General features: G+C 33.7%; 2 protein-coding genes across 5 annotated transcripts; one reads left to right on the plus strand and one right to left on the minus strand.

Moving 5' to 3' along the window:
- Positions 1–487: 487 nt before the first annotated feature.
- On the plus strand, positions 488–18815 carry LOC141461922 (major facilitator superfamily domain-containing protein 12-like). 4 transcript variants are annotated; one of them, XM_074143387.1, is made up of 11 exons: positions 488–578; positions 1654–1787; positions 10013–10279; positions 11870–12077; positions 12178–12292; positions 12712–12897; positions 13954–14139; positions 14268–14379; positions 14502–14652; positions 15126–15238; positions 16547–18815. In XM_074143387.1, the coding sequence occupies exons 2-11, from the start codon at positions 1736–1738 to the stop codon at positions 16579–16581; spliced, it is 1425 nt and encodes a 474-aa protein (XP_073999488.1). In that variant the 5' UTR covers positions 488–578; positions 1654–1735; the 3' UTR covers positions 16582–18815. The 4 variants fall into 4 exon arrangements, with proteins under 4 accessions (XP_073999488.1, XP_073999491.1, XP_073999490.1 ...); XM_074143390.1 differs by lacking the exon at positions 1654–1787 and having other exon boundaries at positions 505–578; XM_074143389.1 differs by lacking the exons at positions 488–578; positions 1654–1787 and adding an exon at positions 5428–5668.
- LOC141461910 (uncharacterized) lies at positions 1954–4319 on the minus strand. The gene is made up of 2 exons (XM_074143360.1): positions 4289–4319; positions 1954–2625 (listed from the first exon to the last, which is right to left on the minus strand). The coding sequence occupies exons 1-2, from the start codon at positions 4317–4319 to the stop codon at positions 2153–2155; spliced, it is 504 nt and encodes a 167-aa protein (XP_073999461.1). The 3' UTR covers positions 1954–2152.
- Positions 18816–19077: the final 262 nt, after the last annotated feature.

Consider the following 19077-nt stretch of genomic DNA (forward strand, 5'->3'; position numbering starts at 1 on the left):
AATCAGATAGTTTTCTAATGTTGAAGAGGAAAAGAAAAGGTTATTGAATGAACTATCTTCTGATTCTTGGTTTCCAAAATTCAAGAGTCAGGAATCAGTTTAAAAAAAGAAGTTGATTTTGGAACTAACTCTCCTCTCGTCTTATGATCACTGCAGACAAATATTGCAAATTGCTCTAAGTTTGTGGCTAGGCTACGTAGGCTCATCGAGATGTCTTCTCTTGAAAACTATTTGAAAATCCACCATTACTGCTCCATTTAAGTCACATTTCTTGTCTATACAGGCTAAGCATATAATTTAACGAGACTTCGTTTGAGATTGATTACCATATTAACTTTTGTTCTGGAGATCCCTAGCCTGGTCTAATATATTTTTAGCTCCCGGGTACAGAATGTTTTAGAATAATTTATCTGTCTGGGTATCTAGCCTGGACTTTGGTCCAGTTTGCTGTAGCCGGGTTTAATCTTAGAAGGGTTATTTTGGCCTATCACACTGGAATAGAAAGTTCAACACTGGGGATTTCCCGACTAATTAGGGACGTCTGGTCTGCCTGAGTATATCTTTATGAGGATCATGATGTAAGATGTCATATTTTTTTAATTATTATTATCATATCTGAGCCTATTTAACTTTAGTGGTGCCTATCATCACTTTGCTCTATCTGAGAAGGCATGCAAAGTGGCAGGCAAGAAAAAGTATATATGCGGTCGATTTGAAGGTTAAGTCGTAGTTTTTTTTGCAAATATCTACTTCTAAGAGTTATCTTCGAATAGACTGGACAATCTTCATAATCAAGTTGACAGTTCTAAAATCAATGTTATCTTTTTTAATTAAACTTCTGATGATGCAACCTTGTAGATTGCCTCGTGTATGTTTTAAGGAGTTGATGCACTTTGATTAAGTGTTCCATAACATTATTTCTAATTGGATTTCTCAGTTTTTCGAACCGGTAATGATTAAAAAGATCCAACAGTTTCAATTTAATTGAAACACTTTTTTTTTAACAATGACTTTTTCCTAAATTTTATGTTGTTATTCATAACTGGGTAACACCCAAGTGTTGCAGAGCTTCCAAAAAATTACGTCAGGTAGAAAGTGAAGGGTGATGAACCTAAACAGCTTAGGTCTTTTTGAGAAAATCCCAATAAACTTAAAATTTTATTCTGTAAAATAGAAATTTCATTGGGCTGATAATACGTAGTCTTCGATATCGATGGCTGAACAATAAATTTGTTTTTAAGGATTACTTTAGAGCGAAGCTTAACGTAACAGTTTCTCAAGAACCTTCCCGTGTAGAACTGAAAATATTTTTTATAAAAGTTAAGCATTTAGATAGTAGATAGTAATATGTAGTTAAAAAAAAAAGCCGTTAGAAATACGCGAAAAATTAAGAAATCGTATCACCTCTCTTTAGCGGATTGGCTAGAGTTTTAGTGACAATCGAAATGACCAAAACCAAATCTAAGTTTTAGTTTTTTGCAAAAGTTGATTTTTGAGATATTTTATTAACGTAATTATATTTACTATCATCGAAAATTAGAACCTATCACAAATATTTCCTGTTAATAAATTGGGAGGAACAGAAAACTTTCACCTAAATAATAAAAATTTGTAGAGAACTACCGGCCACCGTACAGTGATCTCTTGTTACAGACAATACTGTGCATTTAATTCCGGACAGTGAGCTGTAAGAAGTTCCTAGGAAATCTACGAGCCAGGCGTTGGATTCAAATCCATGAACTCCACGAGAGTATCCAGTATGCTAACCAACGAGCTAATCAATAAAGGTGACTTCAAAACGTACATTTCAGATTAGTAAACCGTTTGGAAAATTCGATATGTTTGAAATATCTCTTACTAAATTTGCTAATCCTCTTTCTGGGGGTAAGAATCTGTACATAAAAACCTGGTGTGATCTAGATGATTTTCTCTTGCAACTATACTCATTAAACTCGGAATATTAAAACTGTCCGGTAGGACAGTTGTATAAGGGTTGACCATCAAAAACTGCACGAAAAAGTGTAACGTTGAAAAACACCCAACTTTGACAATTTTTTTCTATTTTTCTATAAAAGATAAAATTCCCAAATTTTCTTTATAATATAGGGCAAATCCTCCTTTATAACTGTAATTTTTTTGCAACCACCCAGATCTAATAGGTTTCGAGAAAAAAGTTGCCGAAAATGAGCAAAAACGGCTTTTTCAAAAAATGTTGTTGTTGTTGTTGTTGTTGTGGTTGTGGTGGTTGTTGTTGTGGTTGTGGTTGTTGTTGTTGTTGTTGTTGTGGTTGTGGTTGTTGTGGTGGTTGTTGTGGTTGTGGTGGTTGTTGTGGTTGTGGTGGTTGTTGTGGTGGTTGTTGTGGTTGTTGTTGTGGTTGTTGTGGTGGTTGTTGTGGTGGTTGTTGTGGTGGTTGTTGTGGTGGTTGTTGTGGTGGTTGTTGTGGTGGTTGTTGTGGTGGTTGTTGTGGTGGTTGTTGTGGTGGTTGTTGTGGTGGTTGTTGTGGTTGTTGTGGTGGTTGTTGTGGTTGTTGTGGTGGTTGTTGTGGTTGTTGTGGTTGTTGTGGTTGTTGTGGTTGTTGTGGTTGTTGTGGTTGTTGTGGTTGTTGTGGTTGTTGTTCTTGTTGTTCTTGTTGTTCTTGTTGTTCTTGTTGTTCTTGTTCTTGTTGTTCTTGTTCTTGTTCTTGTTCTTGTTCTTGTTCTTGTTACCTTTTTGTAAACAACGTAGCGCCTAAACGCGTGAACCGATTTTCATGAATGAGGTGTCATTCGATTCGGAATTTTATGTAGATGTGCCTTTTGGGGGTCTCGGCCCTGTACATCGAATGGGAGAGGAGTTAGCCCCCTTTATGTAAGGCCCCCTCCAAAATTATTATTACTAATTACTCTGTAAATCTTGGCCCTATTTTGATAAAATTTGGTAGGATGATAGGGTTAGGGCTCCCCTACCTAACAATAAAGCGACGATCTGCTCTCACACTTGTTAAGGGGAAGTATAGCAATCGTTTCAAATTATCGACACGTGAACCGATTTTCATGAATGAAGTGTCATTCGAATCGAAATTTTGTACAGATTTGTACTTTAAAAGTCTCGACGCTATGCCTCATAAGGAGGGGAGTTCGCCCCACCCAAATAAGGCCCTTTCTAAAACTATTATTACCAATATTTCTACAAAGCTTAGTCCGATTTTGATAAAATTTAGCACGAAGAAGTGATTAAAGCTCCTCTATGTGGCTGTGAAGTGCCATCATGCTCTTACACCTACTAAGAGGAAGTACTGCAATCGTTAAAATTATCAATGAGTGAACCGATTTACATCAATGAATTGTCGTTCGATTCAAAATCTTTGCCTTTTAGGGAGAAGTACTGTAATCGCAGTTTATTTTTCTTGCTCCTCTTAAAAGGAAGTACTGAAATCGCAGTTTAATTTTGCTATTTACGTACAAATACCTTCCTATTTTATTCAAAACGCTTTCTCAAAAAAATGGTTATTGAGGATGGTTTGGGGACCGCAACTATAATCATTCTTTAAAAAGATCTCTCCAGTGGTAGTTACGGTTCCGATTTAACTCCTTATCAGGTTATAATGATAGAATAGCTTATTCCAAATTTTAAAAAATCTGTAAAGCAGACGTAACTTTGCAAATAGACAAAAAGGAAAATCTATCCAAAAGGTACAAAAATCTCCTTAACAAAAACTTACAGTTTTAAAAGTTAAGTATAAGGGTTGATTAAACGCCAAAAGGTACACAAATCAGCAGTTTCCAACATTTCATTAATACTTCATTAATATAATTTAAGTAATTTTACTGCATTAACTTTTCCTTCACATTTTTTAGAATTTATTAGATGTCACAGACCCTTATGCTGGCCAGTTCATTCATAATATTTTTTTATTATAATTATGATAAAATGAGTGATGAATTATTCTGAGTAGTCACATATACATGCATAAGGGTCTGTGACATCTAATAAATTCTAAAAAATGTGAAGGAAAAGTTAATGCAGTAAAATTACTTAAATTATATCAATGAAGTATTAATGAAATGTTGGAAACTGCTGATTTGTGTACCTTTTGGCGTTTAATCAACCCTTATACTTAACTTTTAAAACTGTAAGTTTTTGTTAAGGAGATTTTATCCATAATAATTCTCACCAACAATATATTTTGTAAAACCGTAAATTACACTGATATATAGCCGTAAAGAGAAGCCTTACCCCAAATGAATACGATAGATAGATAAATAAACTTTATTATTAAATATATAGAGAAAAGTCGCTTAAGTCTTACCGGTGCTTAAATCGCACCTTAGTGATTTCATAAGTACTATTCCCGCCGTACAAATGGCAACAGTATACAAGGTGAGGAGAGGAAGAAACTTCGGGAGGTGATTCAGCAGCTCAAATGCAACAAAAAAATATTCTATTAACTCTATCCTGATTCTCAATAGTGTCCAAGATAGTTGCATTTTTAACTTTTCCGTCGATATTCGCCATAAAACCAGTCGTAACGTTTCTATCCTTTATCCTACAACAAATCAATTCCAAACGAAAGAGCATTAAATTTCCTATAAATCTACTTAAACCCAGAGCCTCAAACCGTTTGTTTTAAATAAACCCCTACCCCGAACAGAAGTAGGGGAGGAAATGCAGAAAACTAGGAACTTTTGCAACCGACTTTTCACTGATTTCAAATTATTAATTTACTTGCATGTCAATTTTTGGAAAAGGAACAAAATGAAAAGTAACCATTTTAATTTTGAACAATTATTATTTAATAAAACGGAAGTAAAAACTACAATAGCAATAAAAAATTAGTAATGAAATACAATAGGTAGGTGCCTACCTAAAATCGCTACAATAACTTCTCCAGAAATGCCCTTAATTGAACCTTCCTAGAAATAAGTTACAAAAAAAATTATTGATCCACATAGTATTTACAATTATTGCATTAAGTTTCAAAAAAATCGTTGAAGCCGTTTTTGCGAAACTTCTAAAGATGGAAAAATTCATTTAGTCAAGTAGTATTCCTGTAGAATAATTTTCTCTACAACTTTATTGTGACGTCCTTTATTAGCACTTAAGCGAAATATCAAATTTCAACTGCATATAAGTTTTTTAGTTACGGGGGATATGAAGAGACAGGCAGACAGACACACACACGCACACAAACCATTTTATAAAAAACATTTATTCGGACTTAGGAGGACCTCAAAAAAAATATTTGCGATGAAAACTCAAAATCGAAAATTTGCACGCTTAGCGTGTTAGGAAGCAAAAAGAAGGTAATTGATAAAGGTCGCACGAATATGGGTGTTAACCTTTTAAAAATAAATTGACAGGGGGTCTAGTATCGATTTTATTTCTTAAAGAACTCTCGATTTATTTCGATTACTCTATTCGCTCTAACACATATGAGAACGAATGGTAGGAAGGTTATTAATGACTAATTCAACGAAACCTAGATGTAGTCAGAGAACCTAGATTAAGTCGGAAAATGTGACACATAACAAAAAATTACGAAATGCATCTTTTTAGAGATTAGTTTTAAGTAAAAGTACTTAGTTTTAATTTTTTTTAATCTGTGATAGTTTTTTTTATTAAGTTAAGACGTCTTACGGCTTGAATTTTTAATTTACTCATTGCTCCTTCCATGTAATAGATTTTTCAGGTAATACATTTAATTTCGTTTACAGATTACACTTATCTACATCGATAGATTAGATAATGCTGTAGGTGGGGATACAGTTTTTTGGGGCTACCCCACTGGAATTCCCTCAATTTTAATCAGAAAATCTGATCTGATATATTTGTATTTACTTCACGTTGTTTGTTTTAAAATTAAATCTGACCTCAGATGCTTTAAAATGTGCAAGGGTCTTTAACAACCTATGTATCCAATTTTAATAAAATATTTATTGCTTTGTAACTTTTGACAAGATAGTCAAAGATCTTTTACAGCTAACACTTCTTTAATGTGGCTATTGGCCTATGTGTTTATTCTAAGAACTACAACAACTTAACAGAATGACCGAATGAAATGTAGTGTATGGGAGAATAGAGAGAATTCAGTCTTTGAGAGCTCATAAAAGGATCACGACTAGTATTAGTTACCAGCGTTCCACAAGCTGACTGAGCTTTTAAGCTAGTTGTAAATAGAAATTAGTAAGCTCCGCTGCTTTGGACTTAGGTAAATGGTCCATATTTTGTGTGAGAGAATTGAGAATAGATTCACAGTATGCAACCTTTAAAGGTGCTCCTGAGTGCTCATCAGTCTTGTTGAGATTATTAATTAGTAGAGATCTAGTTAGTGAGCTCCACCTTTCTGTACTGAGTAGTGGTCTCTCTGAAGTGTATGGTCACGTTATGTGTGAAAGGTACGAGACCACATTCATAGCCTATAACAGGCTTTAGTAGAGAGTTCACTCAGTCTCTTGAATGAAAGGCCTCATCTACAAAGTCATAAAAATGACCAGTCCCACTCCAGAAATTTTCATCAAACTTGAGTGTATTAGTAAGTGAGCTCATTGCTCAAAGAGGATGGTTTTACAATTAATGGGAAAGATTTCGATAACACTTCAATCTGTGTCAAGCTGTTAACTTTATAACTGCCACACCAGTCAAAATTACTAGAATTTTAAATTTTAGTTTACGAATTTTTACAATACATTAATTCTTTATCCGGTGAATGCCGTGAATTTATCGGAGGAAGTTGAATGATAATTATTTTTCTTTTTAATGAGAATCAAATGTTGAATGTAACTGTTTATATTGTCTCCAGTCATGGTATAGGGTAATAGTACTAGATTTTGAACGCTGAAGAGTGAGAATAAAAAACAGCAATCTTAATATCGCATTAACTAGTGGTGTGATTATCAGAGTATGACTGTCAATTTTGTGGTAGAGAAAATGCTCGTGCTTGTTTTCTAATACTGAATCTGAAGATGGTAAAATATAAAAAGAAGTATTTTTAGTTGTAAACCAACTAAATTCACCATTTCTGAAATATCAATAGCATTTCAAAGATATTTGCAGCCCTCCAAGTTATGCAGAAAAAAAGCTCAGTCAGCCAAATATTGTGTTTCAATAAGTACTCTTCACTTTAGTAAAAATGAAATAGAATACATACAAAATTCCGCGTCATATCTCTGTCTTTTTCCGAGTATTTACTTTTATAAAAGAAAACATTTTGAATATGTCTGGTTCGTCTTTCGTCTGGCCCCATTTGAATTATATTGGAAGTGTATTAGATGTTCGGCAAATGCCATATAAAGTTTTTTCCTCAATTTTATTGATGTTCTACATTGAAATACTTTTAAATCCCAATGTACTCTATCTGGATTTTTTTTTTTCTTTAAATTAAGCGACATGTTTTTTCAATTATATCCAGTTATACTTTTTAAAAGATGAGTTCTCTAATTATTATTTTTAATTGTTTTTATACTTTGTTTGTTATTTATACTACTAATTATATCCAGTATAATTATAATTTTGTTGTAAGTTTCCTGATGCTTCTGAAGAAAGGCACTAATGGTCCCGAAACGTAGAGAACCAATAAAATTTAAAAAAAATTCTTTGTCTTTCGCTGAACATCCTTTTCCTTTTTTGAATATAGTCTTTCCATCAATGGATAATCTCCGTTCATTTAAACTATACCAGTAAACTCTTCTGTCGCTAACACTTTTGCAAGTTATAGGTTTGCTGTAGTAACATGAATTTGTAAACAAAGAAATAATAATTACAATGGCCACTCAGTTTTATTGGATAGGTATAAATAATTAACATAATTGGATGGTATTTCTAGCGTTAAAAGAGTGTTCGTCCAGATCCAGCAATATTTCTCGAAACTGGTTGAGTTTATTTGAGGGATGTTTAGGAGTGATTTCTCCCTGCAAAGGATTGCAGTATTGTATTTTTGAAAGGATTGTATGTATTTACATGTTTTGTGTATGAGGATTGAAACTACATTCCCAAAACTTTGAACGGTCGTGGTTATGTGTGCCATGTTTAGGTGTTAATGGTAGATTGTACAAACCCACCGGCCAATACCCTCACAGTGTTAATGTGACTTTATACCAGCTTTTTAACTTACCGGCAATACTGCCTGTTATCTCTAGCCGCCGATTTTACGGAAGTGAGGTTTGCCGCAGAGTTCATCACTTGTAATTTGCTTAATCATGTATTTGCGTGCCTCGTAGATTCTAAGTAGTTCATAACAAATTTTAACAAGTTTTAAATATGTGGAATACCCTCGTTATCTTAAATATATTTAATATGAGATATTAATATAACATTGTTGGGAAAATACCAAGAGTGAAAAAAAGTTTAACGAGTTAAATGGGCCGAGCCACTTCAAACTTGTTTGTTCAAACAATCACTAATTGTGTCATTCGATTTTGATAGATCTATTAATTCAATTATATATATAAAATATATATGTGTACATAATTATTTACATGAAGGTTTTATTGTATTTAAATTATTATACTTTTATCTTAATTAGATTTATACAAATATATATTTTTTTCTACGTTCCAGAATAAATGTATGATAAGGATTTTTTAAAATATTAAATAAAAGGCTGCATGATTCAGAGTTTAGTTTCTTTCGAAATTTTCTGTGCTCGTGGTTCAATATTTCGAAATAGTTTTATTGTTGTTTTATATTTAATTAAAATTTAACAAAATGGAGCCAACTAGCAAAGGTAAGCTAGTGAAAATTATAAGTGTAAGGAAACTGTTTGTTTTGTCCGTTTTTAACGCGCAACAGTTCTGAGTAATGTTTACGTAAATATTGATCGAAATCCAGAATGGCCTTATCAATCCTTGCTCGGGGACCCGTTTAGACGGTCCCGGAAAAACCAGCTAGCTCATTCATAAAGATGAATGCGGCAAAGTGAATACATTCACTGTCCTGTACAAACATACGCCAAATTTCCCACCAACGGAGCAGATAGGATTCAGTTAGGAAAGCGCGGCGTCTTAATTTTGGATAGCCCTATGTCTCTTTATACCGCATTGGCCAGTAAAGAATTCGGAATCACGAATCTGAGGGTTGTTCGTGAATTGCACAAAACGCTCTTATTCTAGGCTCGTTCGGATCTCCTAATTAGTTTTTTTTAGACCAATGATAATCAATGAAGCTCATCCATAAAGGTACGTTGTTATGACTAGTAATCTACATATGTCTGGAGACACACCAACAGAGGGTTTAGTACCCATAAAGAGGGAAGAGGCGCCTAACTGGTCCATTTATCAAACTTTTCACAGTATAATTAAGTGCTGTAGAGGATATCAAACCTAACACAGGGATGCATTTAACACCAGGGACTGGTTATTTCCAACTGTCTGCCCCCTCTCTGTCTACAACTTCTCTAGGGAAGCGGTTTTCCTTAATTTGGGCAATCCATCCACATTACATTTGACGGGCCGATTGGGGAGCGAAGCCACGCGATGGCGTGAGTTGTATCAAGGAATGGTTATAGAATTAGAGTGCCACACTATATAGATTGTTAGGTTGTGAATGGAACGAGTCATTAAAATAAGATTCAGTGCATTAAATCCTACATTAAGATGTCATTAAAAGATAAATTTGAAATTTATAGAGGAGTTAAAAGTTTGAAAGCTTGCAATTATAAAATAGCATGTCAAAATGCGGGATATGGCACTGACTGCAGTTTGTGCCCTATAGTATTTCTGGGTGAAAAAGTGCTAAACGAGATATTTTTCTTCAAAAAACATGGTAGCTACATGTATTGGTTTCTATTATTTTTAGCTCAAAATGCCTTAAAATTAAAGTTTAGAAGGATTAATTTTACTATATGTTAATTAATGTGGTATTAAATAAAATGTAAAATTTAAGAATTTATGGTTAGAGTCACTTTGTTGCTTCAAAATTCTACAAGCTAGTTTAGTTGCATATTTTAGTTCTCACCTTGGTCAATACTATTTTAACCTCCAAATTTAATAGAAGTAAAATTTAATAATATTAAATTTACTACATTTGAATGTTGCAGACACCAAGATGCGTTTGAATTGGGTATCCAAACTTGGCTACGGTGTGGGCCATGTACTAAACGACTTGTGCGCTGCCATGTGGTTCACATATGTGCTAATTTTCTACTCGTTGGTGCTGGGATTTAATGCTTTCGACGCTGGCGTGGTGATGCTAGTGGGCCAGATAGCCGATGCCGCTGCTACGCCAGTCATTGGAATCTTGTCTGACAGAGGGCCTAAATGTTGTGGAATCAATTTACGGAAGAGGAAATTCTGGTATATATCAGGTGGGTTGTAGCTTATAGTTTTAAACTTATACTCGTAATTAAACTGCTTTGGTTAGAAGTATTTGGGAATCGTGGCAGATTTTCTTGGAAATTAGAATTTTGAACAGAAATAATTTTTAAATAATTATAATTATTTATAATTGGCGCAGATGACTGAGAGTCGATGCGCTCCCCTTAAAAAAAATAAAATAAATAATAATAAAATGTTTATAAACATTCATTGTGATGACAAAAACAAATAGTCTAACAAACACATTGAAAACAAGAACCTATAATCTGGTGCAGAAACTGAATAGACATGCAAATGAAGATTGAAAGAAATAGTTGAAAAAGAAGAAAGTGAAGTCCAGAAAATCTGGTGTTAATGCTAACACGACTTTTTCTTTTTACTGTTCTCAAGGTACTAGCTCTCTAATATTCTACAAACTTGGAATATTTGACCGTTATTAGTTCTCACATATATCATATGTAAAACCGTACCTTACTCTAAAATTTAACCTTACAGAGAAGCTCATCCACCAATATGAAGTTTACAAAGAAGCGTAGGAATCATTTTCCAGAAATTTATTCATTAAACGCATAAGTATTTTCGGTTAAGGAATTTTTCGAACTATATTTGAACAATATATTCAGCTCATCCTTAATAGTGCACAAAAGTTAGGACTTTTGCAACCCTTTTATATTCATCGTAAACTTCTTCTTTGTAAGATTCAACCTATACTTCGTTTTCTGTATTTGTTTTTAATTATGTATATTTATCTTTAATTTTAAGGTCTTTTGTTTCTGTTTTTTTAAACAATTTTTTTTTATTTGACAAATTCAACTTCGTGAACATCTTTAAGTACGTTTATATTTTCAACCTTACCAACTCCTTTGTGTACCAGGCCTTGGGTGAGTTAATTACTTTGGTTTGTAATTTGTAAATAAAAAAGTTAATTTTATAAATCTTGGTTAAAGGTTGGTTAACCTTGGTTAAAGGTTGTTTTTTTAATTTTATAATTATGTTTCAATTTTATTTTATTTTATTTAAATATCTTATTTCTTGATTATCATATCCAAAGTCTTGTTCAGCTTCAACAGAATTTTATTTTATTTTTCTTCTTCTTCACTTTCTTCTTGTTCAGCTATTTATTTGACTTGTTTGATTGTTACTGATTGAACAAAAGTAATAATCGGAAACAGAATAATTTTAATTAAAATTTAAACCTCTAGTTTTAAAGCAGTATACGCCTTATTATATTTAAAGTAATAATAATGTTTTTAAATTTATGAGTCGAATTGAAATGGTATCGGTACAAATAAATAGTTAAATCTTAACATTTAGCATAAGAAGTAAACTCGACGTGTGCTTATGGGAGTACGCTCAGAGAGTTAGTTAGCCATTAGTGGTGTAATTTCAGAATTGAAGTTTGTTAATTTTTGGAATATCTGATTTATTACCGATTTTACTACAGCCACCTTAACCATGTCTTTAGACATAGTAGTTTCGCAGTAAGTGCACCAGTACTTGTGTGCTTGGATTTTTCTAAACTTCAGATAAAGCCTCTTTTAACTTCACACTCTGAACTTTTCTTTTTTTCTTATTTACAGGCTCGCTGCTGGTTGTTATAACAGTGCCTTTTCTGTACTCTCAGTGCTTCGGCTGTACAGCTGCATCGTCTACCCTCAAGTTGGTATATTATAACTTCTTCGTAGTGCTATTCCAGTTCGGCTGGGCGGCCGCACAAGTGGCACATCTGGCCTTCGTGCCCGACCTCACGCCCGATGAAAACGAAAGGACTTTTCTGCTGTCCATTAGGTAATGTGTCTTCCACATCTTCATTCTGTTTAGGTGGCATATTTTCAGTTTTTGTAATAATCATTTGCTAAAGCACCAGTAAAACTGTTCTGGTTTGCAGAAACACCTTCACCGTATTATCCAACATATCTGTATATTTTGTGGCGTTCGGCGTGTTGGAGATTACCAACAGTAGCGAAGGAAGGCTATCTCCGGCCGATCTCACCAAGTTTCAGGTATCTCACGTTTACAAAACATCACATTGAGGCAATGCAGAGTGTCGTTATAAATGTTAGATCCAACTTCAATTTGCTAGAGTAATTCAGAAAGAGAGGATAGGAAAACTTTTTGTGGCGTTAGAGAAATTACAGGGGGAGATGTTCGATTAAAAAATCCAAGCTATAGTACTGGTGCACATGGTGCAGAACATTTACTGCAGTTGTATCATGTTTTCGGAACTATTACTATTGTGTCATTGTTTAATTGCGTAGCCCATCATAAAATTTGATTTCTGATATAGTTGTTCTTGGTTAAAGAACAAGTACAAGTTTTATGATTATTAATATAATATCAACCCAAGAAAATAAGTGGATTGGAATGGCTGGAATGGTAGCTAAAATCTTTGACATGTGCAATTAAATGTGGCGATTTGTAGGATATAATTTTGATCATCTGCGGTGTGGGAGCTGTCACCACGATATTTTTCTGCTTTACCGTGAAGGAAGCGTCAAGCGAACCACTGCTGCATGTTGACGACGAGCAGCAGATTGTAAATGAAGAAGCGACTCCAGCAACCCGCCGAACTTTCTGCAATCTATTCTCTAGTCTCTGCCTCTATCAGGTAAACTATGATCTCTGCACATGGCCGCAGGCTGCTATATTGATGTTAGAAAATTAGAACATAAGAAAAGTTTTTTTTTTCTGCATAAACGCATTTTTTATTCTTTTAACAACAGTTGTTTATTCACTACTCTTTTTACTTCCAGTAATCTGGTTGAATCAGCCTATAAAAAATCGAAAATATACGGGAAATGCTGACTTGATCCAGTCTAGCTTTTTACGGTAGTTATAGTTCGTCATGTCATAGCGCGATAATAGACATTGTCTCGACAATAATATGGGGGTTTTGCTGGTCTTCGCGAGCAGACTTCGTAACTTCAGATACAATCATGTAAGCAGCTTAATTCCTAACTGAGGAAATTCCCAGCTTCTTCTTTTCTTATTCTTTTTAGGTTGGCCCGGAATTAGCCAGCCTAGTTAAGAACTGAGTGTCATTGTTGATTTCTCCACAAGCGAAGCTGTCCCAGAAACATTAAAGCATTTAACTCAGTTTATTTTTTTAAAACATTTAAGTACATTTTGGATACGATTTAGCCTCTTTGTAAGTCACTAGAAGTTTGCCGACGCCTCAGAACTTCTTTTATATTTATCGTAAGATGAGGGCTTCCTCCATTCTAGTGCTCTGGTAATAATTCATGTACCTGTATAAATCTGGTCATCTTAAATTTTTGTCGATGGTATCAGGTCAAAAAAATCAGCCAGTTGTAGAATTAGGTTCTTGTATCAGAGCCAGAAAAAATTCAGGTGAATTCTGGCGCATCCCACTAAATCCCATGTTAGATCATATGCAAACTCTATTCTGCTCACTAGAACGCGTATTTTGCGTTTTGGCTGAAAATATCCCTTTTCGAGTTATTGGACTCTTAGAGTCCTACAAGGAGATGCAAGGCAGCATAGACGTTTCTAGAAACGTCCTCAGTAATTTTGAGCATCTTCCTTCAGTGCACGCTGTACATTTTTCTCTGCATAAGTAGCTTTGTTGTGTTTAAAAAAACATTAAATTGTTTGGGGCACTAATGGATTCAAGTTAAAGAGAATGCTTGTATAAACTTCTCAGGTTGCTGGAGTTTACATGGGAACGCGAATCTTCTGCAACGTAATTCAGTCTCTGGTGCCGCTTTACCTACACGAGACTCTACAGTTGGATGCACAGTCCATAGCCGTCATTCCGTTTGTAATGTACGTATCCAGCTTCGTCACCTCCTTGATTTCCGGCTGGCTTAATGGAGTTTGCGGCAGAAAGGTAACCATCTACTGAGAGGAAGTTTCAACCACTTTAGAGCAATGCTCAACATTTTTTGTGTGTGTATATTCACCTCCTATACCAAAATTTAGGGCAACTAAATAGATTTTGCTTCTATCCTGATACAGATAACCTACGTCCTTGGCGCAGTCGTCTGTGTTGGTGCGTCCTTGTGGGTTTGGTTTGACCATGGCTATCTGTACAACACATATTTCATCTACATTGTAGCAGTATTATTTGGTAAATTTTTCTTCTTAATGTTTAGTTAATTCATTTAAATTAATTTAATAGTCATTTTTTGAGAACGCCTTTTTTTTTTAACTATAATAACAAGAGAGATTCTGATCCTTGGTTAACACTAGGTGGCGCTACATCAGTATTGTTGGTAACCGCCTTAGCAGTAACTGCAGATTACATCGGTGATGATACCGGTAACTCGGCTTTCCTGTACGGCATCATGAGTTTCGTGGACAAGCTGTCATGTGGCATTGTCATTATGATCATCCAAGGACTGTGAGTAACTTCAGATAGCAACTATAACTATAAAAAAAACTATAGCTGTGAGCTGAACAAAAATTACTCTTTTATGGTTTGGCTCAGACTGAATATGTTTCAGTTCACACACACACGCGCGCGCGCGCGCGCATACGTACATGCATGCATACATAACCGTATACTGTAGTCTAGAGAATTGTGAGCTCATTAACTGAATCTCCAAGTAACTGATCTTGTATTCAATGTTGTGGAACATTTTTAATGCCGCACTGAACATTTATTTTTTAAGAGCTGTCATTGACTGTGGATGTGGTATCAATTATAATATGTCTACATTTCATGCTTTTCGGGCAACATTAGAAAGAGGTAGATTTATTTTAAGAGTTGTAGACTGGATGTGGTCATAATTGATACTGACTACATTTAGTGCAACGTTAGGTAGATGTATGTATTTTTGCCTATGTATTTAAAATTATTTCGCCACTTTACAGGAAGAAAACTGTAGGCCAGCGATGGTTTTATCGAGACTCGCTAGCGATCGTGTGTGCAGTCTCTGCCATTATCGGCACCCTCAGCCTTCTCACCATGAAAGCCCCAAACCGGGGTAAGTGTACTCTTTCAACCCTTAATGATTTTTTAAATTTAATTTTTTTTGAATAAATTTGAAAATTTCATGTAGTTGTCGCACGAAGACACACAGTCTATGGTACAATTTGAAATTTTTTGAAATGACAGAAAGAAAGGTTAGAAATTCAAAATTTATTATTTTTCTATTATTCTTTTTTGTACATTTTCTAAAATTTTATTTGACTAATAAAAAAAAAATAGTGTCAAATAAGGATTAGTTATAATTACAAAAAAATAAAATAAAAAACATGCTTAATTTTAACGTTATGGTGCATGTAAAAAAATATTACATTATGCCAAATATTTTATCAAAATAAAATTTCATGCTTTATCTCTCATATAATAGTTGATTTATGTGAATATATACAGTAACTCATGATTAATGAAGAATTTACAAATCTTAGGAAAAGCATTTCTCTTGAAATCTCGTAGTGTACCTCACTATTAGCTAGTGATGTTATTTTCATGAAAAAATTGGCCGAGCGTTATATAGCAACGATAAATCGCTAATAATTTTTTTTTTTTTTTACTAAATAACATCTATTCTCGTACTCCCGTCAGACTAAAGAGGAATTTGAATAACTTGAAAACTTCAAACTTTTATTACTACATCCCCCATATGCCATACTTCTCCATTCCGTATGTTTCTGTTCATAGCACACTTGTTTTGCTTCATAAATTGTAGTAGCTTGATCGAGTGAAGAACAGGAGTTTTTGAAGTCGGCAATAATTGTATTCTTTTAGATTATCAATTTTGAGTTTTCACAGGAAATGCACATTTTGAAGCGTGCAAAAAAGTGATTTCTCCTATTCGGCTTTGTGTCTACAGCCTGCATCCAAATTTGGTATTTGATTGAAGTATCAGTTTAGGGCCCGGCAATAAGGTTTTTGGCGATTTCCGGTAACACTATGTTATAAGTATGTGCACTAAAAGTATATTTATGTATTTTTACTTGAACGTTCCACTTTTAATTGAACAATTTCTGAGAAAATTCGTTGTAATGAAGATCGACGAGAGGGATGATGAAGTTAGTCTCTTCTTTGAAACGTCCTTTCACTAAGAACTTAAGGTACTTTTTTTGTATAATATGGATAAAAGAATAAGTTCGTGGCCACAATTTCGAGTTTTTGACTCTTTTTATTTGAAAGCAGAATTTCATTGAAGTTAGTATACAGACCAACTAATGTGGTAATTTTTTTTTTTTATCCTATTTATAGAGGTTCGGGGAATTAGAATCAATTTTGATTTTTCATCTATATAATTTCAATTTATTTTTACTTGCAGTCAACCGAACTCAAGAAAATGAAGTGACATCTTAAAACGTCGCAGAATTATTTATTCTCCAACTTCATTAATAAATAATTTATTGACAATTATTATTTATTCAATGTATTGTGATTTAATGTATTTTTTTTAATTTAAGTATTTTTACTTTTTGTTACATTTTTGCATTTATTATAATTTGACTAGGCTTAGGAGTCGCGGAATCTTGATTATTTGAATTCTAGTGGTCTGTTTTACAAAGAGATTTGTATTTATTTTTAGCCAAAACGCGTACTATCTATTGACAGTTTGCACCTCCGTTAGCAACCTACTCAAATTAAGTGTAATTTCACCAAATACGCGCATCAATTTTTTTCACAAAATCTTCTTCTTCGGACATGGGCTGGCCTGAATTCATTTTATTTGTTCTGAGAGTTGCAATAAATTCAGTTTCCACAGCAACTGACAGTTTATGGTTGAGACGAATAAGCGTAATTCACCTTGAAAGTTTTCAACAAGGATCCGGGTCTGCAGGTGGCGTCAGAAATATTGAATTTAAAGATAGAGGACCCTGGACGAGCTTATATCACCTCTCTAAATTTTTAGGGCAAGACCTGAACGGCCAGTTCAGAAATAGAACCTTCTGTTTCATTGACTTCGGTATTTCTCAATGTTTATGGTGCTGAAACCAAAAATGTGTTATGAAGTACAAGTAAAGATTCATCAGATACAGAATTTAAGAATTTCAACCTACAGATTTGGCCAGATCTAAGAGAACTTAGATGCCGCGGAATCTCGATTACTTAAGTAAAGTTATCAGTACATTAATTTTTCCAAGCTTCTCCTGATATTAAGCTGTTTATACTGTTATTTGTCACAATCCTTAGAGGATCTTATTGTAACTCTGGCTTCAATGTAACTTATAACAACTTCTTCAACTGATACTTGTCAGAGAAAAGAATCGACCCGAATCATTATTATCATTCATAAGCAAACAGCTCGACAAAGATATAAAGGTGAACAGCTATTTCTTAATAAGTGTGAAACAAACAGTTTTCTATACGGGGATGTACAATAATTAAAGATTTTTAAGACCCCATGTTTTCAAGTGACCAAGAAATTCGTTTTTATTTTTGGTGTCCGAGTATATTCGTTTAATTTTAAATTTAAAGGGACGTGACACATTCCACACAATAAAATTGTGAAGAAAATCAAATGACTGCCACTCAGAGGTAAACTCAAACAAGTTTAATGAACATTTATTTATTTTTGTTTTATTTGGATTTTAACGAGTTTGATGGACAGTTTAGTTCTGGAGGTTACTTCGTGGTCATCTCAGACTGTGAATGTGGTCTCAATTCTTTCACACAAGACATGAGACCATGTACACAGGCGAGGGCAGGGTGAGTTCATTGTCTAATTCCGTAACTCACTATTAAATTCAATCGATTTGTTGAATATAACTACAGCTCGACTGAACCTTTTTAAGGGTCCTTACAGACTGTGAATGTAGTGTCAATTGTTTACACACAAAACATATGACCATATACTGTTACACCAGAGACGTGTGAGCTACACATTTTCATTATTTCATCTAATAAAATCAACTAATTTTTGAAATATTATTAGAACTGGACTCGAGAAATGTAAGCTACTAATTAAATTAACTAACCTCCAATTGATAAATCAACTCAAACCAGTTTACAAGAATATTCCTTAGTGTGTGGACTCCTTTTAGAGCTAAACTGTAACCACTATCTCACACAAAACTATAAAAAATAACAAAATTGTGACCAAATATTGAAGGGCAGAGAGTGCGATCTATCTCACTTTAATGTAATGTGTTGAAAAATTTATTCTTGGCTACATTTAAGGTTTCACTAATAAGCTCAGATTTTATTCCAGCGGTAGGTTAGATTAGTACATTTCAGTTATTGCAGGGCTATTACAGTATTACTAAGAATTTTATAGATAAACACTATATTTATCTACATAAGTTACCAATTATATATCTATATAAATTGCCAACTATAGTTTAAAAAAATACAAATTCTATACAAATATACCAAAGCGTATTATAAAAGTTAAATTTTTAGCCCATAAGTAGGCCCTTTAAAATTTTAGACCTTAAGTGCCTATAAGTGACATTGCACAACAGAATTGTAAATAAGTTTTGAAACTGTGATTTTTTAGTGCAATAACGCACTTTATTAAAAGTGCAACACTCAAATTAGAAGTAGATAAATTATTGTAAATATTATGAGTTGTAAATAAAATTTCATATTTTCTATTAATTTTACTTTTAATGTCCTAAGTACTAAAATTTTAAGAGCATTATTAAAACTATTATAGTTTACGTTCCAGTATGTACATATATGGTCAAAGTCGCTAATACATGAGATCTTTAGCAGAATTCTATAGCTACATATGTATTTTAGTTTGTAACTTAATATTATTTTTGGTTCAAAACATAAAAGAAGTTGCTTACGAGTTTGTGTTGGTGTTACGATGCGTGGATTTTTAAGTGGAGATCCCCAGTTGGACTCCTGGAA

This window comes from Rhodnius prolixus, unplaced genomic scaffold (genome assembly GCF_049639745.1).
Source record: "Rhodnius prolixus isolate KJV_2025 unplaced genomic scaffold, Rpr scaffold_12, whole genome shotgun sequence".
Lineage (NCBI taxonomy): Eukaryota > Metazoa > Arthropoda > Insecta > Hemiptera > Reduviidae > Rhodnius > Rhodnius prolixus.

Coding starts and splice junctions, on each gene's coding strand:
- LOC141461922 (XM_074143387.1), top strand. CDS start 1,736: ATGAACTCCACGAGAGTATCCAGTATGCTAACCAACGAGCTAATCAAT. Junction 1,788..10,012: donor CAACGAGCTAATCAATAAAG/GTGACTTCAAAA, acceptor TGAATGTTGCAG/ACACCAAGATGCGTTTGAAT. Junction 12,898..13,953: donor CTAGTCTCTGCCTCTATCAG/GTAAACTATGAT, acceptor TAAACTTCTCAG/GTTGCTGGAGTTTACATGGG.
- LOC141461910 (XM_074143360.1), bottom strand. CDS start 4,319: ATGAAATCACTAAGGTGCGATTTAAGCACCG. Junction 2,626..4,288: donor AAGGTGCGATTTAAGCACCG/GTAAGACTTAAG, acceptor AAGAACAACAAG/AACAACAAGAACAACAACCA.